The sequence below is a fragment of the Calonectris borealis genome, chromosome 1 (genome assembly GCF_964195595.1).
Source record: "Calonectris borealis chromosome 1, bCalBor7.hap1.2, whole genome shotgun sequence".
Classification (NCBI taxonomy): Eukaryota; Metazoa; Chordata; class Aves; order Procellariiformes; family Procellariidae; genus Calonectris; species Calonectris borealis.
The window spans coordinates 150,412,453-150,437,351 of record NC_134312.1 but is presented as its reverse complement, the minus strand read 5'-3'; the positions used below and the strand labels follow the sequence as shown (position 1 = coordinate 150,437,351).

The 24,899-nt window shown below is 38.4% G+C and overlaps 1 protein-coding gene across 5 annotated transcripts in view; it reads right to left on the bottom strand.

The window, feature by feature from the left end:
- MRPS9 (mitochondrial ribosomal protein S9) overlaps positions 1-22,783 on the bottom strand; it is a 35,147-nt gene extending 12,364 nt beyond the window's left edge. The window contains exons 1-5 of one of the 5 annotated variants that reach the window (XR_012670777.1): positions 22,638-22,777; positions 15,654-15,833; positions 7,033-7,095; positions 6,911-6,941; positions 4,525-4,604 (exon numbers count right to left, since the gene is read on the bottom strand). Coding sequence is in view for 3 of the 5 variants with exons in the window: in XM_075136110.1 (XP_074992211.1) it covers positions 4,525-4,604; positions 6,911-6,941; positions 7,033-7,095; positions 15,654-15,833; positions 22,638-22,715 (432 nt within the window). In the remaining 2 variants the exon portion in view is untranslated. Of the gene's footprint in view, positions 1-4,524; positions 4,605-6,910; positions 6,942-7,032; positions 7,096-15,653; positions 15,834-21,704; positions 21,725-22,637 lie in introns of those variants that run through there. The other 4 variants (XR_012670781.1, XM_075136110.1, XM_075136102.1 and 1 more) reach the window with 4 other exon arrangements.
- Positions 22,784-24,899: the final 2,116 nt, after the last annotated feature.

Genomic DNA, 24,899 nt, shown 5'->3' with positions numbered 1-24,899 from the left:
TTCAGGAAAGATTCATGTCACATCATTCTAATAATCTTAACGGCTCCATTCAGAGCTGACTATTAGGCTGCAAAAATTATTGACTATACATTAAAAGTACAGACATGGTTTGGGTTAGAAGGCATGAGGTGTGCCTGACACCAAGTAATTTTTAGGCATCTGTAGTTAGACATGAAAAAGAATCAGTATGGAAGCTTCTGCTCTGGACTGTAGAGGGAGGGAAGAGGAGGGGAAGGAGGGCTGTGGCTGCCCCTCAGCTCTCTGGGGAGAGCTCAATTGGAACAAGCTTAGAGATTCCTGTGAGTTCCATAAGTTTCTGCATTTGGAAGAAGTCAAACCAGGCACGAAGAAGATATTTTGGTGTTAGATGATCAGAAGAGGTACTGGGGACTAGGTCCTATAAATGTATAAGGAGGTTTTTCACTTTACTGCTAGCTCTTGGCTTACCTCTTGCCTTCATAAGGCATAGAGTGTCACCTTCCTACATGGCAAAAGCAGTTTCCAGTCTGCCTCCTCACAAATACCCATCATCCTCACTACACTCTGGCATATACATTTACGTATTGGAATGGTCAACAAAAAATACATGAACCAGGAGCTCAAAAAAACCACAACTATATCACAGTTCTTTTTTAAAGAGCAGGGGGAAAGAATCACAGTTGTTACCTTAGGACAAACTGACTATAGTCAGAATTGCTTCTGAAGAGCAACTTTAGCTGCTCAAAGTATTTTGAGGTAACATGACACAAGTTAAAGGAAGACTTAAGGATTTTCTCATCATATTCAGAAACTACTGATAAAGACAGACAAATAAAATGAGATATGGGTTGCCACCCAATAGTTTTTAGCCTTAGAAATTCATTGTTACAACGACAAAGAAAGCTTTACAACAGCCGGAACAGTAAGATTTTCCTGAAGACCCTCCCTAGGTGTTCCCAAAGAACACCAACACTCCACAGCCTGTTTAAGTTCTAAGAATGTGCACTTCTAAGAATTAAAATGATCTCTTTAAACTGTTATGGTTAAGTTGCAGTAATCATCTCCATTCATCTCCACACAGGAGATGAAGTCAAACAACATTAAAAAGTAGTATTTTAAAATACTTGCAAGTGTAAGAGAAATGCTAAATGTAATTTCCTGCTATTTCTGGCAATGAAAGTGGACTTGCATCTCTTATGAAATAAAATTTTGGTCTGAAGTATTAAAAAACATTAATGCATGTATTTAATCTCTGTATAGAGATGAAATCAACAGACTAAAAGAACCACTCACGTGTGAAGTAAAGTATGTGGGTGAGCCTTTGCAAAATCAGGAATCGCATGTAATGCCCAATAACTTATCTGACAAATCTTCACTCCCCAATGGCTCAAGAAAGCTTCTAAAGACACACTTGCTTTTTCAAAGCTGGCAGGTGAAGATTTTACTAATCTCTTCAGGATTCAATAGTCCAATTCATGAATGTACACATCTGTGTGTCTTGTAAAGTCAGCTATTACACAATCAAAATAGCTGATTTTACAAGATTGGCTACGTACTGAAACGTTTCCATTTCTAATAGAGAGATCAAATTTCAGATCCCTACAAGGATGCTCTCTTTTAAAATAAAAAAAAAATTTGAATTATTTTATCTCGCATAAGAAATTTAGGGAAGAAATTAGCAAATGGAACCCTAGGAGGAGAGATTTTAGCGGAAAAAAAATTTAATTTTAACATTTTGATTAAAATATGCTGCAGAGCCCAGATTTTACATCGCAGTTTGCATTTTTCTTTGCTTCTTATGTGGTTTTTACTTCAGCATACACTTCGGGGTTTTTTTAAGTTTTGATTTTTTAAGAGTTAAAATGCTCTATTGTTAGGAGCATTTACCTCTGATCTACAACCTCTGATACTTCTAAAAAAGTACAAGAAGCACAATTACATAAAATTACTATTTTGCTAGACAGAATGGTATGAAGAGACCATTTCACCTAGTTCTGCACATTACAAAAATATGACTCTCAAAAACTTTTAAGCTAAATGATGATCAAATATCAAACATCAGTGAAATAGTGTTTCATGCAATAAACATTCTTTTGTGTATCAGAAAAAAAAAATTGTCCTTTTCCCTACAGCTAAACTTTATTCAACAGGCAGAACAAAGGCAACAATGGAGTATAAAGCAAATATCCTTTATGAAAGTTCATTTAATATTCAAGTCATAACATATGTATTGGCGGTTATAATAGATGCGAACATACACAGTTTATTTTTAGTAAGTGGATAATAATATTTTGTAGCATTAACTAAGCAAATAATGCTGTGACCAGTTATATTACCAGCAATTAATAAAACTCAAGTTCCACGAGTCTATGTAGTAATTAATGGCATACAAGTTTAAGCTAAATATTATGTTTATCCGATTTATTAGACTTAATGTAGCAATTTAAAGGACATCCTCAAATGGGATTGATTACTTACACTAGACTGTATGAACATACAACCCTTTTTTTTCCCTAGCCAAATTAATTAGCTCTGAGACTTAAAAACACATTTTCTTAAATTCACATTAGTCTAATAAGAGGTTAAAACAATGTTGTGAATTTCATGCAGATTTCGGCTTTCATTTGGCTGACTAAAAAAAACCCTGTTAAACCTCACTTAATGGATTTAGGTTTATAGAAGCCTATTTAATGAAAATATTCAGAAACAGCCGAAGAACACTCAAGTATCCTCTACTAATGAAAAATGCATTTGTCAAACCGATTTGTTTGAAGGTGGTTGCCACACTGTTAGAAACAAGATGCACACTATTCTTTTAGAGATTTCCAAGGCAAGCTTGCATACTCTTTCTAACTGCTAGGAAGAGCTAAAAATAAACTTGTGCTCCTTGTAAAATTTGTAATTTCTTCATTATGATGGAATGCAACAAAACATCTTGCCCTTGGGTTGCTCTGTTTCAGCCAAAACAAATGCAAATGGCTTGTCAGATGACAGCTGTTTGATAAGGCTCCTCTACAAGACCTGCATGCTTTACTTTTTTCCGTGAAACTTGGGATGAAAGGCAGAAGGCAGGAAGAGAATTAATGTAGCATACAGACTAAAGGCAATGCTACAACCGTGATTAAGTAGAAAAGTTAAAAGGCACAGATTTTCCACAGCCTCGCTGCGTGCAACCCATCCGTGTAACAAGTTGACAGGCCTAGCGCGTCAGCTCCATCATCCTCTCCGACAGCTAAAACGCAGCATTGCACCCCTTTTCAGAGAAAATTTGCGTCTGCACCATGAAGCGTTGTACATTATTTCTTAGCACTGCAGGGGGCTCAAGTCCATATGGAACCTTCACAAATATTACCACAGATCAAACCAGCGGCGTTTCGAGGCAGATTTGACATACCTATTTAAATGAACAGCAGGGGTCCTCGGGCTGCCTCAGGCTGTGCAGGAGAAAACCTCTGTGGAAAGCCTATGCTGCAGCTCCATTACTCAGCAAAGACACACTCCACATTTATCATTCATTTCATTTCTGCCAGGGCAAGAAGCTCATTTGCCCAAGGTCAACAACAAAAAAAAAAAAGAGGGGGGGATGTTTTTTATTCTCCCAAAGAAATAAATGTACCTGACAAGTGGGGATTTTGTCCTTTGGGTACGCAGAGCGCAAATAAATATCAGATAATTCTAATAAAAACACTACACTCAGTAAAGCTGTGCATCGAATTTGATAACAATTTTTTTTTTTTTTGACAACAGACTTACCATAGAACTAACTTTTTAAGACTATCTAATGAGGAAACAAAATCTGACATGATTGTCCGATTAAATATTTCTGCATACATTATTAATGCTTTTGTCTTCTGTAAGTACATGTAAGAAACATGCCCATCTTTCTATAAACTCTTCTAAAGAGGTAGATAATGTTTGCGCCATTGATGATCATAGATATGAAATGTCTGTTCGTAATCCATGTTAAGACCCAGGGTCTAGTGATGTTGTATTAGATACAGCTTTTTTCATAAAGGTAAACAGATGCAGATCCTTTACTCCTGGAACCATACTAATCAGACAAAGACTTAAGTTTGCATGAATGGAACAGTCTTAGAAAAATCAATTAAGCAGTTTAAGCGCAAATTTTCTTCACACTAAATGTCAGCACAAATAACATTTCCTATAGCTTTGCCCCTTCAAGGGAAAAAAACCCACATTTTTGTTGTATATGCATTCTCCACTACTAACCTTATGCTACTAGCCAGACACAGCCTACAAAAAAGCATTCAGACTATTCAAACCCAGTCCATAGCCAAAACTGTGAAATAAACCAAAATTAAAGCAAGAACTATCATGTAGTCTATTCTCTTAAATGTGACACCAAAATGCCCCCAATAATGGATATTGTGACATAAAAATATACATTGCATTTAGCTTCCGTGGTGATATTATGGCCTACTGTGAAAACAGGAGTAAACTCAGGAGCTCCTGATATGCATCTCTAGAACAACATGTACTTGACTGGGAGCTAACATTATTTATTACAGATTATAACATACTTACATGCATTAATGAATAATATGACTGCTTGCCAGTATAAAAGAGAAAGTGAAATGGTCGGCCATCTTCTCCCCACTGGATTTCTAATAAAAATCAAGATTAGACGAGAAAGCAATATACACTCACTAAAAAAAACCCCTTGTATTTAATTGCAGTTATAAACCTCTTTCATAATACTGATTACCTTTTTAAATATCAGAGAACAAAGACATTTTACAGGTATTCAACCTGTCTGAAAATCTAATGATTTAGACTACCTTCTTAAAAACCAATCTCCATCTGCAATTATAACCAAATATTTAATATAATATTTCTAAATATCATTTAACATGAGGAATCCCTCATGCACATCTTAAATAAACTTTCAAAGACTATATAGTTGGTATTACAAATAGAAGTATCCATTTTAGAACAGGAAGAAGTACAAATTAAGAGATAACTGAAATCTACACAATGATTATGAAAGATTAACAGCTCTGGAAAACACTGCTTTAAATCCAGAGCCAATTTTTTATTAGTATAATATGTCTAAACTAAACTAAGTATTCGTAGAATTGCCTTTTGCTGATGACACCACTGTATTCAGTTGGGTGATTTTAGGACTTGTTCATGTTGATGATATGTTTGGGATATTTAAATACAAAGACCTATGCTATAGTTTACATAATTAGTTCAGCAAGAAAACATACGTTCCATATAATTCAGCACATCCAGTTTATTTTAGTCATTAAATAGTGTTATTTAAGGACAAATAAATTTCAACTTAGGAAAAAATTCAAACTTAAATATAACATGACAAAGATCTTGTCCAAATAAAGAAAAGTGACAAAAATAAAAACCTGAGCGCTTTTTACAAATTGAACTGTAGAGAAACTCCCAGCCATTTTATCCAGTGAAGTTCAAATGAAGCTATCTATAAGCTATAGACAAAGATAAGACTCGAAGAACCTGTCTGATAAGCACAGTATGTATTGCATTGGAACGTTAAGGCATAATATGGCAGAAGTTGAATGGAAAGATGCAAAACTTACTAGGGGGCTTTTACCCACACATACTACTAGTGGAATGTGTGAATTTCCATGTATGCAGCTGTGAAAGCATATTTTGTTGAAATTACTGTTCAGGGAACATTCTGAAGTATAAATTTACATTTTTGTACTTCAAAGTTATCAAAGACATAATGCGTAGACAAGACAAAGCTGCCTTAAAAGAGATACTTATCGGAATTGTTATTTTTAGATGTAAATACAAAGACAGACATTTTTACTAATTAGTTCTTACACTCCTCAGGACACAGCTAGCATTTCAAAGAATTCTCTAGTCCTGAAAGCATATAGAATAGTAGCTTAGTTTTGCCATAAAACAGCCCTTGGATTTTAAAATTGCATAATGATTAACTCCATCTTACCCTTTCGCTTTCTACTTTTTACTTCACGATACCAAGATGTTAGAAAATAATTCCTGATACCATTTGAAAGCTGAAATTCCAAAATTTCAGATAATTTAGACAGCTTTCTGAAAGACATACAAAGCCCCAAAACCATCAAATATCAACTAATTCCAGGAACAGGAAAAGGAAGGAATGAAAATTGTAAGATTTTACTGATAATCAGAAGTGTCCATCTAGGACTTGATAGCTCAGCGAATGTAGAATTTCACACCCATGCTACTAGTTCATACTAAACGTGAGTCAAAAGTGGACAACAGGGTTTTGTTGTCTTTTTTTGTATCTTTTAAATATTCTATGTAAAATTAATTTGGCGATTTCAGTGAAGTTCTCACTGACCAACTGACCAACATACTGGCATATCACTGACAACTGGGACTTCATACGGTGTCTCAGGACCAAGACCAAAGATAGTATGGACGTAAGGGCAGAGTTAGGACTTTCAGGTCCAAACTGAGACATGATTGGGAGAGTTTCCACTCTCCCTGTTCTCTCAACTGGCAATTTCAAAGCTGTAATTTCTAAGCTTTTAGAGCACTGAAGCTACTAGGAAAACTTTTGGTTTAAAATAGTATTAATGAATATTTTATGGCTGTGACAGACAGCTCTGACAAAAAGCTACTGAATTCAACAAAAGGTTTTCCCGTGACTTCAACGGATTCTGCGCATCATCCTACCTATTGTTTATTTTTAAACAATGAAAAACATTTATCTATAGTCAGTTAACAAGATGTCTGAAAAGTCCACTGGTATTCTAGAATCCAGCAATATTTTTTATCCTAAAAACCAGAATATCAGATCAGGCTTTTACTGCTCATGTCTTAGCAGTTATTAGGAACACGGGGGAAAAAAGTAAATCTGTGAAAATAAGGAATTCTACATATGCAAAAATTCTAATACTTAGAAATAATAATTTAATAAAAAAAATCTATGAACACTTACTCCTCTGCTCTGGGAAAATTTCAGTAGGATGCTGTAAATAAATAAACAAATATCAGCAAAAGGAAAAAGTTACTTAAGATATCATGCTACAGTTATTCAGAAATGCAACAAAAAAATCCTACCTTCATCATGGGCCTGGCTTGTTTGTCAAATAAACCAGAAGGAAAGAGATAGGCAATAGCTCTCTGAAAACAAAAAGAGAGATCATATATGAAATTTTTTCCACAAAAGCATCATCGCAACATTTCTTAGGTACTTTCCTGTAGAGAAAAATAGCATAACTTTTGCACAGTAGGCAACCAAATCATTAAGAAAGAGTGCCGCATATGTGCTATGCTGAAAAGAAAAGCAGATCATTTCTTCAGGACTCCTCAGGAAAAGTAAAACTTCATTCTGAAGGCTGTACTATATCAGAATGAGTGAACTTTCTTCAGCAAACTTTAGTTTTTATGGTATGGATTTATCATAACTTACCAGAACCACTCAAGTGCAAAGACCACCTTTATACACAGTGATTTTCCCCTAACATTTGAAGTGCTCTGACTTCTAGAGGAAATTGCAACATTTAATTTATCTTTCTGAAAATATCAGTTCTTGTTAACAGTGCCTACTGACAGATCAAGCATGGAAATTTTATTTAAAGCAACTGGACAAAGCAAAGTTTTACACACATTTAGAATCCCAGTTTCTACAGACATAGTTTCCTCGAGTCTGAAAGCAATGTTTGTTGTGGCAGTAGAAGATATTTTACATAGCCTAAATAAGCACTTCATTGATCACTGCATTGGGAAGCAACTGTGAATCACTACAATCTTTGCTGAACTTGAACTAATTGCTCAGAGAAGAGAGACTCTTAAATGCCATCTTTCTTCTCCTTAGATACCTAAGGGTTTGCTAAAACAATTTAGAAAAGCATGAGACATTCACAATTCACATTACACACTCATTGTTTACCACTGTTTTCACTAAGTACAAGGCACATCATTTGCTTTTACTTAACCAATATCTACCACTATTCATGTGATGTATGAAGTTAGTATTATTTGCCTGCAACAAATAAAGTAGGTATACCAATATTCCAAATCATTCTGGCAAAATGTAAGGCAAAGCACCTTTCAAGGTTAAGCCCAACGACAGTTCAACATCATCTTAGTCTCCCTCTTCAATGTACCTAAACCATAATTTAATAAAGCAAAAATATGCATTTATGAGAGCTGTTTATTTCCATTTGTTTTTAAAAACAAAACAGAAAAAGCTAGCCATCAAAAACGCCCAGATGTAGGGGTCTGGCAAGCATGTTGTGCTTGTACAGTAACATGGACTACCCAAATAAACCCCTCTGGCAGTGGTCTCGTTTATATTTCCATTAGACAGTACGGAAAAGTAGAATTACAAGAAAATCAGAGTTTAAAATCTTCCCTTAAGAAGAATGGCTCTTTGTTGGTTAGGCTACCTTAGGGCTATTACTTGCTGATAATTTTTTCCATGGACATGGAGTGGTTTGTCAGTGCTTCAACCAATTTAATATGCATGGAGTGTAAAAAGACCTAACCTATTACTTCCATTAATCCCCTACTGGCATTCTGAACAGAAATTTTGAGAATTCTGAAGCAAACAAAAGGCTTAACTTGATTTTATGAAATGGTAATTTTGTTTCTCTTAGTGACTACTGTATTCCCATTTGTTAGTCAATGGGCATTTTATGCATACACACAGTAGGTGAACACCTATTTATGAACAAATGGGGATTAATTATGATGACAATAGAGAAATCTGCTGTGAGCCAAATGATGTTAAACAAACACCTTATATAATATATGAAAAGAATTTATTACAGCATACTGAGCCTGACTGTGTGTGTACTTAAGACGTAGTCTTTATACAAGCATTTCCAGAATCTCAGTCAAAACAGCTACTGTAACTATGACACCTTAATAAATGCCAAATATAACAATTCAACATTTATAATGAAGAGAGTGGCTGCCATATGAGACCTTCTACTTCTAGAAAGTTTATTTTACATTGCTTGAGTGTATACTCATGTCTTTCACACTAAAGCATAAACCTTGCATTAAGAAATCCTAACATCTACTTTCAGCTCTCCACACAATAACTAGCCAAAGAATAATAGTTCACTTTTTAAGTTTGCTTTTTTTGTTGTGCCAAAATGGAAAGAAATAGAGTCTTCCTCCCTCCTCCCTTTTTATGGAAATGTAATCAAGGATGGGATATTTGTCTTTACATCCCATTAGGAACTATCCTGGGATGCAGCAGGCTCCAGTTCAACTTCATTCAGAAGTTTCGTCTTTATTTTAAATGGTTGTGTCCTCAGACTGTACTTTTAGCAACTACGTAACAAGTCATTGTGCCTCCCGGAAACTTCATTTATAGAAGCTGATTTTGTCTAGGCAAATATTTTGGTTTTGTAGAAAAGGGGTATTTCAGAAAAATTGTAATTCTCAACACCCATGTGTACTAGCAATAAAATAAGATGGTGGATCAACCTTAGGAATGACATCAGAATTAGTCTCTCCAAACTGCAGCTGGAGCACATAACTATGAAATATTTTCCTGAAATCTTTTGACAAATGTCTTCAGATTTGGAACATAGGCTTCCTTTCAGGAATCTCCACATCTCGAGTCAAAATTCTGTAGAGAATTAACTGCACATTCTGTATTTTCCTGAACATACAAAAAGCAGGTGAAAGTCCCTCTTAAAACTTTATAATCAAGGTTAAATGCCAGCAGTAAAGTTCCCAAGAAACCTTTTAGATTTAACTGCAGTCTTCCATTCCAGGAGTGGTTTTCAGCTTAAGGGTCATGGCCCATATTCTTCTTCTAGTACTTAATTTGACTTGAACTCTAGATGAGAAAGGAAATGTTGTGCTGAATATGACCAAGAACTACTTTCTTCGGGCCATCATTTCAGCTATACAAGATTCATTCACCCCACTCTAGCCTCCAGGTTCTGGGCTGCTATTTCACAATTCTATTTGTTAAATCACAGTGTTGCCATTGTCTTTAGAAATAAAACACAACTTTCTAAAAAAGAAACATTCATAACTATTTTCAGCAGAAACATGATTAAAAATGCTGGTACCTAGTAACACAATGGTGTTTCCAAAAATCATGACATAAATTACTGGAAAAAGGTAGAATGGATACAGCCTGCTTCTTCTATGAGTTACTAAAAAAAATTTTATCCATTTCCTTTCAGGATTTGAAGGTGTTTGTTTTTAAACTCTACTGTTGATCCATGCAGGGGAAAAAAAAAAAAAAAACACAAAACCCAAAACACCCAGTAGTCACACCTTTAAAAATAGCAGATCATAATGAATACATCTTAGTAACAAAATGGTTTACATCAGACATTTCTTAAACTGCATTGGTAAACTTAACATTCCTGTAACAAACTAAAAGGAATCCCATTATATCGTCACTTGTTGAGGGACCGGATGATTCAATATACTGCCCACAGGACCACAATGTCTTTCACTTGCAGCTGTAAGTTGGAATTCAAGCCAGTTGGAATAATGAGAAGAAGCTTCCATCCCTATAAAAAAAAAATAATCCTATCTGGCAGTCCTTCAAACATGCAAACCAATTCATTAAATAATCTGTCCAGCACTGCATGTGGCGTGTTGTGCAAATTCAGTATACCTGCCACACCCTCATTTTCCCTCTTCATTGTTCATGTTGTACATGCTGACTTTTGATCCTCCTTCCCTTCCTATCTATCCACAAGCCAAGAAGTTTTGTTTGCTCACTTTCTCAAACATCAGAGACTAACTCTGAATCAAACAAGTTCAGCTGGGTCAGTAAGAGTTACTTTTTTTTTTTTTAATGTCTTGAGAAATTAAGAATTCAATACTGTAATTCAAATAGAGTTAACTGAGTCATACCAGGATAGGGGAAGGAGACTGAGACAGTTCAGTCCTTAAATAACCTGCCATAAGTAGGAGAGGTCTGGCAGTGCAAATTGATCTTGCCCAAGTGTCTTCCCACACTTTGGTCAAATCTACAGCTCAAACACAAAACATTCCACTAATTTTCATTGCCCAAATCACATGCAAAGATAGTTATCTGATAAGTAACATCCAGTGAGGAAAGGTATTTTATAGAAAACAAGGAAAGAAGAAGGAAAAAAAAAGGAAAAAAAACCTCCACCTGTGGTTCCATTGCAGCAGCATCCTTTTTGGCAGGGGGCTCAAGAATCCAGCTCATTGCTTTTTAAATATACACGAAACTTTAATCATCAAAACACTGAGGTGAGAAGTGACACTTTATGCAGTAACGTTTTAACAAAACGCCTGAGCAATAGCTGTTTCAGCTTCTTCTACTCCTCAACTTGATCACACGAGAGCCACTTCCCTTCTTAAACCTTGACTCTTGAATCACATTATTTAGCCACTGTACTTCAGCATTTCTCAGACTGAGATGTTTGCTGGAACAGCTGTTTTTCCTTCTAACCACACTAGCAGTATTTTTTTAAAGTTTTCAGCATCCAAAATGCAGAATATTTGGGGTAGAACCAAGAACGAATGAAACAAAAATGGGATGTGAAATGTTAACTCTGAAATAGCTTTTTTTATCTAACAAAACAGAAAAGGTTAGCAAAAAAAAAAAAGCAGTGACACACCTAAGTTTATCTTGTAAAACAAAATCCTCCTCTAACAACTAACTACTAAAATTTATTGAAACCACCCCAACCATTTGTCACTTTTTATCTAAAGCTGAATTCTAGCTTGGAAAGAAAGAAATTTCAAGTTCACAGTGATATATCATTTTAACCCCATCACATGAAGAAAAAAAAAAAACAACAAACCACCCACTAGCATTATGTGAAAAAAACCACCTTCTTTTAATATTACATTATTTTTGTACTAATTAATCATTTTCAAAACAAAAATTAATGTCTTGTCCAGAGCTTGCAGAGCAAAAAAAAAAAATCAAAACCTGTTGAAAGAAACAGTCATTGTTTCTATCTTGACTTCAACTTTTGAAAACACTGAACTGTATTAAAGAGTGGGAAAAAAAACAACAAATCAGCAGTCATCAGTTCAGATGGACTTTGATGGAGAAGTAAGAAAATACTGATGCAGAGTTTGGCTCCACTGGAAAAAAGAAGTTGAAAAAAGCATTCTAGCTTCAACTATTTAAAAACCAATACAAAAATCCAGTATTTCTTGTAAGGACAATGCTGGACAACACACTTTTCTTGAAGACAACAGGAAGTTCAGAAATGTATTTTGTTCTGAATATCATTTCTGACATTTGACATATGCCAATATTCACTCATTTCTAACACTTTGCATTGCTAAAATTTGAATGTTATTTAGAAATCAGATGTGCTAAGCCACTTATAAAAGCAACTGAATACAACCTATTTTTCATTAAAGAAGTCTTAATTCATTGAAAAAAACTATACCCCATGAGGAATGAAGTTTTTCCACATTTAACATTTTCATAGTTAACAACCTTACTGGTACTTTTCCAACAATACATATGCTAGTGAAGATAAACATATATTTTGGATTCAAATTATTCCATCTGCTTGACAACAATCTATTAGGTCATAAGGCAGACAGCAAGAGAAAATGAACATAGATCTCCAGCTTTTGAGTTTTATTAACTCTTATGGGGAAAGAGTATTGCTTTATGATGAGCTCATATCTGGGAGAGCATTTAGTGACTGCATAAAAATGAATAATAAAAATACTGGCATATAAATAGGTCATGAAGATTAAGACGCTTTTCTTGTATTAATCTTACTTAGTTTTCTGGGCTTTAAAGTAAAATATCACAGAACTGACAGTGGAAAAGGAAGGTGGGCTGTTTACTACAACCATAAGTTAAAGTTAAATCACAAAATAAAAGGATTTCAGACTCAACCGGGGAAAAGCACCAGGTCAGGACTGCAATCTCTATTAATTAGGTATCCCAGCTGGGCAGTGGGTATGCAGCTGTTAACTTGATCAATGACTTACCTAAATGTCATCTCTACTGATTCGCTTATAAATTACCAGCAAGTGAGACTAATGTACAGGTGCTAATTTATTTAAACTGTTCTCTGCAGTTCTACATAGCTTTATAAACTGCATCTGGCACCTAATGTTAGCTGTCAGTTGTACTTAGACATGCCTGTCCTAACGACTCTGTTCATTAGAAATGAGCACAAATTATGAAATATTGTGAAAAATGATACATCAAATGGAATGGGCAAAGCAAATCAATTAGAGAAACTTCATAGCACGTATTCACACATAGGAGAATAAAACATCCTAGCTTCAGAGTAAGGTCTATAATACCAATTAAAAAGCAATTGGTAGACTTCTGCAGAGTTATATATCAATTTGCTGGATTTTTTTTTCTCCTCCAGAAATACAGTTGTAATGCACAGCTTAACTTTTCATTCCTAAATAAAAGTATCAGTAAGAGGCAATTCTGCTTCCACAACATCCAGAAGGATTAGCAAGTAAGTCAACCTATTTTCCTCTTTAAAATTTCACAAGGTTTAGCTTTTATTAAACTATACCTAAAATTCCAGTGAAGGACAGAATCCTATGATGTCTACTTCTGAAATACACTACACAGACTGATTAACAGTAGAAGACATGGAAGTATATAAGCACTCATCAGAAAGAATTATTCCTGTTCGAAATGTAAAGCTTGATAATTCTCCTGCCAGTGCTTAAGCAGCTTTTATATTTTTATAACAGAAATTTAATTATGCATAGCAGACACTATTACACACTCTAAGTATTTTCCAACACCTGATGGAATACGAAGAAATCAAACATGTACCACAGATACTTGGTATCACCAAACAAAACACTACTCTTTTGGCTCCATTTCTCCATCTTTTTCAGAAACAGAGTCTGGAAAGCAGTTCTGTACTTGTCACCTGCACTGCATTTGTAAAAGCTAATTTCCAGAATGAATCTGCTTTTACTAATGATGGAGCTCAGTTAATTTTGTGCAAACGATCATAGTGCTTCATAAAGAAGAAACCACTACTTAGATACAGTTATTTTCCACTTCTTGCAGTCTTGCTGTCTGTAAGCCTTCCCCCTAGACCCTATCAAGGAAGGAAGGCAGACTGCAGATTAATGTATTCTCCTACCATTAACTTTTCAGGCAAACAAACTTAACTATTAGCATCATCACCATACTGTACTAACATGGGAGGTATTCTGGTGGCAGGTCTGTGAATGAATACCTTACAAGAAAGTAACTCAAAAAGATAAAGGTCATTCAAGGTAAGAAAAAACATCTGAAAAAAACAGGAAAATGAAATTCTGTAGTCTGTACAGAAATAAGAAAGCCAATGTAAAGAAACAGGCTGCTATTACTGCTGACCCAGATGCCTCGATGAATACTTTTACTGTTGACAGGACCTTATCCACTCTACACTGAGACTGGAAGGGTCTCTGCATTGGCACTTTTCTGTAGAAGAGCAAAGTGATAGCTACGATTCTGAATGAAAGTAGTCACAGTACCAGTGCATAGCTTTGTACTCATAAAGCTTGATTTCCTACAGATTTGTGACTTGAAGTCAAGCTTCCCTTATGGATTTTCTGATATCTGATAAGACTCAAGTCTCATTTCGGCCTTTTTCTCAGCAGATCGTTAACTGTGTGTCTCTTCTCTACTTTACTGTCTATTTTCAGAGAAGTTTTCAGAACTTAGTTTTGAAGCCTGTCAAATGTGTTTGAAATCAGCCTGTATCACTACCTACAGACGTAGTTCTCTTTCTTGGCATACGCACACTGTCAAGACCTCTTATGTGGACATAGCTATGCTGACAGAATTTTGCCACTGAGAGAGGCAACAATCAATCTTCTCCCCCTGAAAAAAATAAACCGTACACACCTCTCTTTTGGCACATACCATATTACTACGTCTACCCTAAGGGCCCTGCTGGTATACTGTGCCGCCATGGCTATAGTAACAGTGTTGCTGCAGCGCAGAGAAAGCTTCAGCCTTCATGAGACTTCACGCAGCTTCACCTGAGAGTGAATGTCACCGAATGACATTTCTCCTCCCTACCTCTGATGTGTGATAAAATAAGACAGAAATGACAGAAGTGAAGACCAGGTGGGACATTAAAAAAAAATCCATGCAACAAAACATTTTTCTGAGTGAAAGGCAGCATATCTATACATGAGCCTAAATGACACAGAGAAAGAGGAGGCCACCCATCTGTCAGTTGTCAGAGAGAATGGCAATAAAATAGTATGTTTGGAGCTAATGATATGAGCTTAAATTTGCGTCTATATTAAAATCCCTAAACTAAACCAGAGTGTTAGTTGTAAAACATCCTATAAAATTTAATTTGCATTATCAGCAACCACAGTATCATAGAAGAAAACCTGACCTAAATATACACAGCAGGTCAAATTGTGGGTAAACGTTTTGAAGTGCTACATAAACCTTTACAGTGCCTCTTATAACCTCAGATCAAGGGGATTATCCATTAGGACTTTTAAAAAGAACCTACTGTGCTTTAGCAAGATATGGTATACAGCTCTATACTGTGATGCCTGACCTCACATGGTAGCAGGGGTAGAATCTCTATTCACAGTCACAGTTGCAATGTTTGCAATGTATAGTAGCATGCTTTCTTATCCTGACAGTTTGATTAAAATTCACAGAGAGCTGAGGGGCTCATGCTGAAGTAAAGTGCTTTCAATATCTGAAACTATACAGTAAATTACTTCTCCAACAGAGCAACTGTACTTACATCAATATCCTCTTGGGTAAAAGTTTCTGGATCTTCTCCCATCATGTTGGCTAAATGTCTCTTTCCTAGGTTGAACTCTTCAATCTGTTTTTTAATAAATGCCTCCGTGTACTTTTCAGGTCCTGAGGCTCCTGCATTTTTCCTCTGCACTGCTGTAGTGGTATAGATTAGCCTTAACATCTAACAAAAAACCAAAAAAGAGAAGCGAGAGATTTATTTTATATTTTTGGCACAGTGAGCTCTAAATAAAATGAACAGTATAATAAGCCATTCATACCTATAACAAGATTCAACACATTATTGCAATAAGTTAGAAAAGGCAGTATTACTCATGAAACCATTTTCTTCCAATTGTTTAATGCCCATAAACAGATAAACACATTCTAAATGTTGAACATTTTCACACATTACAATTAATTCAGAAGATTTTTCTGACTGAAAGAAATGTAATATCATATGTCAGAAACATCCAGCAAAAGCAAAACACAGCACTGATCAACAAATGCAGTTTTAAAAGAAAATAAAAATCTATCAGCAAATAAGCAGGTTTTGCCTTCGCCTAGAGGCATCCCATAACGAAGTACGAAAAAAATCTGTGGGGCAGCTCTCTAGTGGCTTACAGAAGCATGTGGCTGCACAAACCCTGCCAAAGGCTTTGGAAAGGCTATGGAGTGCTCCTTCCTTGTTCCTGAATGGTTCTTAAGCTATTTCGCCACCTCAGGTAGAACAATTAGAAAACTAGTAGGGTAGTTCTCACCAGCAAATACTACTGAGCATTATTCCAGCTCAGGAGTCATAACTCAGGGGACAGTTATCCTTTCATCTTTGTGGGATACAGGTTTGGTTTTTCTTCTATCAAGACAATCAGTAGTCAAGATGCCTAATTTCAATCAAGCTCTCTGCCAGACAAACAAGAGCTTCACTGACAGCTGTAATGTCCCAATTCTGGCCTAGTGCCAATATTATGCACTATTTTGTCTCTCCAACATTAGTATTAAAGTCCTCAGCAGCTTAATTATTCCACAAACTGAATGAGAACTGATTATTTGTGTGGTCCCCTTATTTGGGGGAGGGAGAGAATCACAAGAAAAAAGGGTATGTGGGACGGAAAAGCAAAGACAGAAAAAGAATCACTTCTGAATCAGAAAAATGCCCAGTTCTGTTCACCAGATAGTACCCTGAAACACTTCTCTCCAGCTCCTCCAACATGCCACAGCTTGGCTTTGTAAGCAGACAGTGCAGTTTCACAAGGCAGAGCAAGCCCATCTCACAGTCCACCCCTGTTAGCATTCTTTCCTCCACTCCCTTCACTTGCCCTGTGCCAGCTCTGGCACATGGACTCTTCTGCAAGCCAGCTTAGCTCCCTAAATGTGGCAGAAGACTAACTTCTGCTTCTTCCCAACATTCGGGAGGAAGTTCTCTGCTGAGCTGGTAAGTCCGAGCAATTCAGAGAAGGCTCTGAGAAGAGCCAAAGCTGACATGAGAAAGGTGGCTGCACCATGCAACTGGGAGCAAGGAAAAAGATGAGGAGTCCCCTTTTTACCTTCGTTTCTTTGAGCAAATTATTAAATTGCCTCTGCTGCTTCTGGAGCTGCAGCCTCAGTCTACCTTTAGCCAAACATTAAAACCCAAACACACACAAAAAAGTGAACTAGTTAGGGTTCTTATTATGAGGAGTAGAATAAAGTTAGTATGTGAAACGATTAAATGTTCTCCAAGTCACAGGAATTGTCTTCTCCAGATCACAATTTAGACATGCTGACCATTTTCATGGATTTTACCATTCTGAGTTAAGCTAATATGAATGGCATAAAATACTTGCTATCTTCCTGCAACTAACACAAATACAACAGTAATCTTAAAACTTAGTTATAACCACAATGATGCAAACACACACGTCCCATCAAAACAAGATTACATGGATATATTTGCAAGACAAACACAAAAGTGGATTGAACTTCCACCTTCTGTTAGTAACACGAGTTAGCTTACACAAACTCCTGTGACTAGAAACTTTGACTAGAAGCTTTGGGTGTTCTGTATTACATGGTCAAGTCCTACATGAACAGGAAATGAAACACAGCTCTTCTAATACTTTCACAGAGCCTGGTTGGTATTCTGGACATCTGGCAGTCCAGGATGGACTGGTCCAACGCATCCAATTTGCTGCACATATATAAAGCTATTCATGATCAATTTACCTGTCCATGACTGTCTCAGGCTTCAATATACAAGATCTAACAACCCCACTTAAAATTTCAATTTGGAATAAAGACTGCAATACCCTGCCTTAAACCTATGTATAGCACATGCCTGTATTGCAGGATAGGTCCTACGAATTCAATAAGGTTTGATATAGAAGGTAAAGTAATCTTTGAATAACAAGGTCACACGAGATGGAAAGAACTGACCCTCTATGCTTTTACAACCTGACATAGATAAAAGATATGCCCCCCAAGGTATGCACCTCAGACAAGTAACCAATACCTCTTCCAGAAAAGATTTAAAAACAGCTCCAAGGCAGAATTTGGTGCTGAAGAGCCTGTTGTTGCCTTGGTTTTTCCACAGCCTGTATGTATCATATGAAATGCTAGTCCTGGTTTGCCCTCCCCCCCCCTTTTTTTTAAATATTCATGCTTTCTGTGAGGTTACATTGACATATACAGAATTAAAAGAAAAATAATCAAAATTTTAAATGTACACATTTTCCACAGGCAAGGCTCTGGTGATTTCCTTAGAAAGCAGAAAGGAAGGCAGAGGTATCTCTGCATATTCCCCTATTCTTCTCTCCTAGTCACTCCTCGGGAAAGAATTCAATTCATCTTCTGTCTTACTTGTCTTAATAGTAACTAATTATTTGTAATTCTTGTTAATGAACATATGATTCCTTATTACTTGGCCCAAAATTGCTTTCTCTCTGCTATGCTTTAAACAGAATACTTTAAAAAAAGATTGCTTTCATCTTACTCCTGTCAATTTCTATTGTAATTTTCTCCTTTTTGTCCTCCTTCCCTCAAGCTATTCATATTCTTCCCTAGTTTCAATTCGTCACTAATCAAAAGTCCCTGGACACACAAACTCTTCATAATTAGAAAACAGCCTCTTATGCAAATTAGTATCTATTGTATTGGGTACCTCTTCTGGGATAAGAGTACTATTTCATGGGTGGTGCAGGCAAGAACTGCAAAGCACAGTTCTTCTGGCATTTCAGTCAAACAAGAAAGCATGCTCCTCTACTTTCTAGAGGAAGCCACAGAGGTTTGCATTCACTTCTTACAGATTTCATAAAGCATTACTGCAGACAGCAGCCTCACCATTTTTTAAATGGTCATGGTTATTAATAGTACTCCTGAAATAACAGTCTCTTCCACCAGGATAGGGGAGAAGGGAAAGCCTTTACTTCTGGACACAACTCCTCGGTATAAACCCTCCTCTCCCAACTGCTTCCCGAGCAACCTAGTATTAAAACAGTTTGACAAATCCTGATTTTCCAGGGAGACTGAAAATTTATAGAAAATCAGCTTATGTAAAATTTGCCTTAGAAAAAAAATAAGCATTTTTAGACAAATTCAACTTCTGTGGCCTATTTCTTCCAAGAAGAGAAATAACTAGGACCCCTTGTTTACTCATCCTGTTCATTTTGCTTCACTGGAATTATATGGATATAAAATCAACACATATCATTATCAGAGGAATCAAGCTTCCTGTACTTTTGCAATGGGAAGAAAGGGGAATCGGAGACAGGAGGCTTGAATTCAAGAGAAAATCCATTGTTGTCCATTTTACAACATGACACAGTTACAGAGATAGAAGATGATACCAAATGATGTGGCACGCATGCAGTTGCACAATTTTCATGCTGCTTTCACGATCTAAGCTGGCAGACTTCAACCATCTCCTTTTCCAAAACCATGCAGCGCACAAACAAATTTGTACTAAAAAGTTATCTTTGGGATAGAACTTCACTAGGAGATGCGGAGCTGGAGCTGTATAACCACATCAGCATGCAGGACTAAAGCTGCCTTGTGTCCACTGCTCCGATTACCGGCTCAGCTAGTGCTATTGAACCCAGCAGACATAAAAGATACCAGCAGTGGTCCTCTGATCACTTGTTGCACAAGAAAAAACTTATATTATGTAGCAATCATACAGAATGTAAATGGTCAGACCCATCCCGAGTTTCTAAAGAATTACTTTTTGTTCAGTAGGCAAGTTTTGGCTTTCTAGTGTGCTGTTTTACAAAAATGTGTTTTAATTGATTTACTTAAACAATATTTACATAATCTTAGATTTCAGTCGGCCTACAAACTAATTAGGTGAAACAGTATCAGATTCATATTTTAAGAAGCATTTTGTAAAACACATCAGAAAATATCACAAGGTGTCAGCAAATATGCATAAGTGATTTTATATTACTTTTTATACCTGATTTCACAAAGTATTTCATCAGAAGAAACTTTTTCTCAGAATGAAGTCTCTTGACAGGTAACTGTAAAACTGCATCTCCTCCCACCCAGAAAATCTACTTTCTGTGCATATTTGACCAAATCTACGTATTAAGTTTTGCTTATACTGTATACTACGGAAATAAAAGATAGCTCTAAATGTATAGATACAGGGCAAGTGTCAGATGTGCATAACAGGGAACAGAATTTAGATCCGGTTGGTTTGAGGCACAAGTTATCAAATACTAACAGGCTCTTCAACTCTAGCTTAGTTAACAACTGCAGAAAAAGCTACTCCCTTCCAGGCATGTAGTTCTGACAGACCATCACCAAAGTGCTATCATCTCTTTCTGGTATCAGTACATGTATCATCCACAGTGATTTAGATAAGGTACCCAACCCAATCAAATTAAAGAGCACGTACGGTACTCTGAAGTCTTCTGTTGAGAACAGCTATTCAATCACATCAGAAGTGACTGACAGTAACTAAGCTAGATCATTTTTTTTCTTTACAAATTGTGCTAAATCTCTGCGTTTTGCTTATTAGAAGAATAGAAAACTAAACCCGTTGTTCAGCCAAAGCTAAGGGAACTGGAATTACAAAGTTTCTCTCCCATTTCCTCTCCCAATTCGAGACACTTTCAAATACAAAAAACGTCAAGAAATTAAACTGTTTCCCGCACTGAGATAGACAAGAAGTAATGAACTAAACTCCAGCAAGGGATTTTTAGGACAGACATCATAAAAGAGTTCCCTAACAGTAAGGCCAGGTAAGTGCTTGGTGTAAGAAATGGTTATAGCAGGTCAGAACAAGGGTACATCAACTTATTACTCTGTCCTCAACAGCAGCCGGTATCAGAGGCACAAGGAGAGGACAAACAAGTAGCGATAATTTTTCCAGGACACTTCCCCAGTTTCCAGCAATCTGTGGTTCAAAGACATGCTGACATCTTGTTTTTAACCGTCCTCAGTGGAATTTTCTTCCGAGTTTCTTAAGCTGCTTTTTGTATTCACATAAATGCTTAGTATCCTGAACATCCCCATCAAACAGTTCCACAGGTTAACTACACCTAATGGAAAGAAGAGTCTCTTAAGTTCCTTAAGTCTCTTAAGGCCCTGCCTCCCATTAGTTCCCTTAATATCCTTTGGTTCACAGTTAGATGATTTGCATATAGCTATAAGCTTAGGTACTGATCCCATCTCTGGGGGCAAAAGGAGTAGACAAATGATCTCTCAAGGCCCCTTCCAGTCCTACCTTCTACAGTGACTCTCTCTCCTTCGAGATTATTTCCCCACTACAACACAAACCGTTTTCAGCTCAAACTCAAGCAGGTGCCTGGCCAGGAAAACTAAGTTACTGTTATAATCATACCTTTGATATAGGATAACCAAAGCAACACAAAATATTCCAACTGAGAACGAAATCAAGTGTTAGAATACTTTCAGCCTTATTCTCTTTCTCATTCCTTGCACAACTTCAGCGTGTGTATTTCTGACTGCTGCATAAACAACTACTCACAGGGGCACCAGGTCTTTATCCCTAATGGGTAAAGCTAATCTAGAAGTAACCAATATAAACAGTTCAAATTGCTCCTTCCAGTATTACCTTTCATTTCCTTACTGCATCTTCTCTTCTGTTACCCCATGGTTTGGTTTAGTTCAGTCACCCAACAGTTCTTCAGCCCTTATTAGCCTAAATTACTTTATAATTTGAAAGTGTTACCAGCATGCCTTTTTATCCATTTGCTAGTCACTAATTAAATATATATACAGGTGTATCAAGTACCACTGCACAAATACAGTGGCTGACCTCAACACTGACAGCAGCTAAGCTTTTTAATTAAACGGCAATCTGCTGAACACCACTATCTCTCAAAACAAGCGGGTAGTTCTGTTTAATCAGAAGTCACCGCACTTGTGGAGCACGTTTCTCTCTCCATTGCAGGAACTGGGACACTTCATTATCTTCTCACCTGCTGACCAAACACAATTCAAGATGATCAACCTAAAAAACTACCACTTATTCATGAATCTTAAAGTACTTCACTTCTGTGTATGGCTTTGGTCTATGCAACGGCTCTGTTAATTCTAGTGATAGATATAATAAATCAGGGCTTAAATACGCTTTTGCTTTACATTAAGAGAAATAAACTCAGCTCACTGAAGGGCTGACTTGAACGCGGCGCCGGCCCTCCCACTCCCCGCCCCAACGCTACCTCCTCTCGGCGCCAGCCCCGCGCACGCACCGCCGGCGCCCCGTAGGCCGCAGGCCCGCCGGCCGGGCCGCGCAGGGGCAGGGACAGCCCCGCACCCCGGCCCAACCAGGGCCTCCGCAACGACCGCGGTGTCACCCGGGAGGGACACCCCCCCCTCCGCCTCGCCCCCTCCGCAGCCGCGCCGGGGACGCGAGCCCACCCTCCACCACCTTCGTGCTCGCCTCCTGCCACCGCACGGAGCCCCCCCCGCCCCCAAGCAGAGCCCGAAGCAGGCGGTCTCCGAACGGGGGGCGCCGGGGAAAGGGCCCGGACCCGGCTCTCACCTGGGCGCGCGGCCCGCCCGGCGCCGCCGCGCTCCAACGGCCACCCAGCCGCAGCACGCGCCCAACGGCCGCCGCCATGGCCGCGGCACCCCGCCCCGGCCGCCGGGGGAGGGCACAGCACGGCACCGCACGGCACGGCGCCACCGATTGGCGGGCGGGGCTAGAGGGGCGGAGCCGGAGCCGCGCCTGCGCGCTGTCAGCTGCGGTGGAGTGCGCTGCCCGTCGCGCCCGGCCCCCCGGCCGGGGTCGGTGCGGTGCTGGCGCAGTGGGGCGGGCGCGGCGGGGGTGTTTCGGAGGCGTGAGCGGGCCGCGGGCGGGTTGTCTAAATGTATTTGAAAGATAAAACACATCAGCGTTATTAAAATCCAGACTGATCCTTAAAATGATGGGTCATAACTTGCGTCATGGTCGCACGGGGGAGCAGGTCAGCAGCAGGCCCGAGGCGCGTGCCCGTCACCCGAGGTGGGTTCTGCTCCGGTGAACCTGACCTCTGAAGGAAAAGGCTCAAATCAAGACCCCTGTTTAAGCAGGTAGTGTTGGAAATTGCAGCATGTGTGGTCACCGCTGCTCTGGAGAGTTGTAGCAAAAAGCATATTTCACCCTAGCACTGTGGTTTTTTCCATGGAAAAAATGCCGTTTTTTAGAGATGCAGCAGTTGTCTCTTGCTGAGGGGAGGTTGCTATCAATACTGTCACTTCCCAAGGTGATGTTAATCTGGATGCTGAACGTTCAGGGCTTGAGAAGTGTTCATCGTTTCCCCAAGTTACACAGTATATACCCTTAGAGGTGATTGGATTTTGGCAGTAGTGTTTTATACCACAGGAGAAGTGGAAATAAATTAAAAATTGAATTAAAAAAACCCGTCTACTTTAGACTTATTGGGACCTTCTCTTTAGTAGCAGTTATTATTTGAGAGGAAATTCTGGAAGTGAATCTCTGCTTTTCCAGGTTTGTTTTTCTTTTCACTTTTTTCACGGGTGGCTCTTGCTTCCCCTCATGCAGACGTAAATATGATTTCCTCCCTGAGATAAAAAAGGGGGTATAAGAAAACTGGCAGTGGCCAAGGGAAGTCACCCATACAGGGAGGTCAAGGAGAAGCCACCTGGAAAGGTGCGTTTATTCTTGCGGTTACCAACCGTGAAAATGAAACCCTCAGTACTTTTATTGGCTCAGATACGTGCAAGTGAATGCTATGAATGCTGCACCGAAGGGGAGTAGTGGAGTGTCTTTCTCCTGTGCACACCTGGCCAAGCATGGGAACTGCAGCCGCACTTTCATTCACAGGGTCTGTAGGGATGGTATTTGGTTAGCAGCTGTTTCTCCAAAAGAGAAAAAAAAGAGGGTTGGGTTAGGGTCACAGTCCCACTGACCCACCTCCAGGAGCAGCCAGCAGAGCTGAAGGGGTAGAGAAAGCTGGAGATGGTATGGCCTCTTCAAAGCCCGTGGTGAATCTCATCTGCCATCTGTCACCCCGTGGCTTGGCTTTGTTCAGCGGCGGAGGAGCTCATCGGTCCTCACCGCGCTGAGCAAATGTTATCCCGCGCTCCTGTCAGCTCTACAGAAACAAAGCGCCACTGGAGTGAACAGTTTTAATTCCTCAAGTATAATTAATTGTCAATTAAATTCGAGGAACAGGGCCATCTATACAATATCGGCCACTTGTACTTGGAAACTTACTGATGTAAGTCCAGCTCCCTAAGTCTATTGGCTCCTATACCCGCTGTGAAAAAGACGCAAATGCTTTTTCAGTCTGGAGCATGTTTTCAATGACATGAGAGTCCATACAGTCCATGGTTTCAGTCTGAGGTTACAAACTGTTCTCACAAATTGCTGAATAGAGACTTGGTATGTGTGGAGTCCAGCATTTAATGACAAGGCCATGTTGTGTCTCTCTTGGATATTTAGAACGGTCAGCCCTTAGAAATTAATGGCTGCCACTTCAAGGTGGAAGATTTTTGCACAGTTTTCAGGTATATTTCCCAACCATCCTGCTGCTGCCAAGGAGTTTATCTGGGCTTGCTTGTCTCTGGAAGACACTACTACAGAGATGTCTGGGTGGCTGGTTTCTAGACTGATCATATAGTTAACTGCGAGAGCCTGTAGTTATTACTTGGGATGCTTTGAAGACAATGTACTTCCGTGGTGGGCACGGCTAATGTGTCCCAGAAGGATTCCTTCTAGCGGAAGGATTGCCACTTCTGCTCAAATGGCAGGAGTCCAAGTTTGCCAGTTGAAAATCAGTTTTTAGCAAAAGCCAAGGTA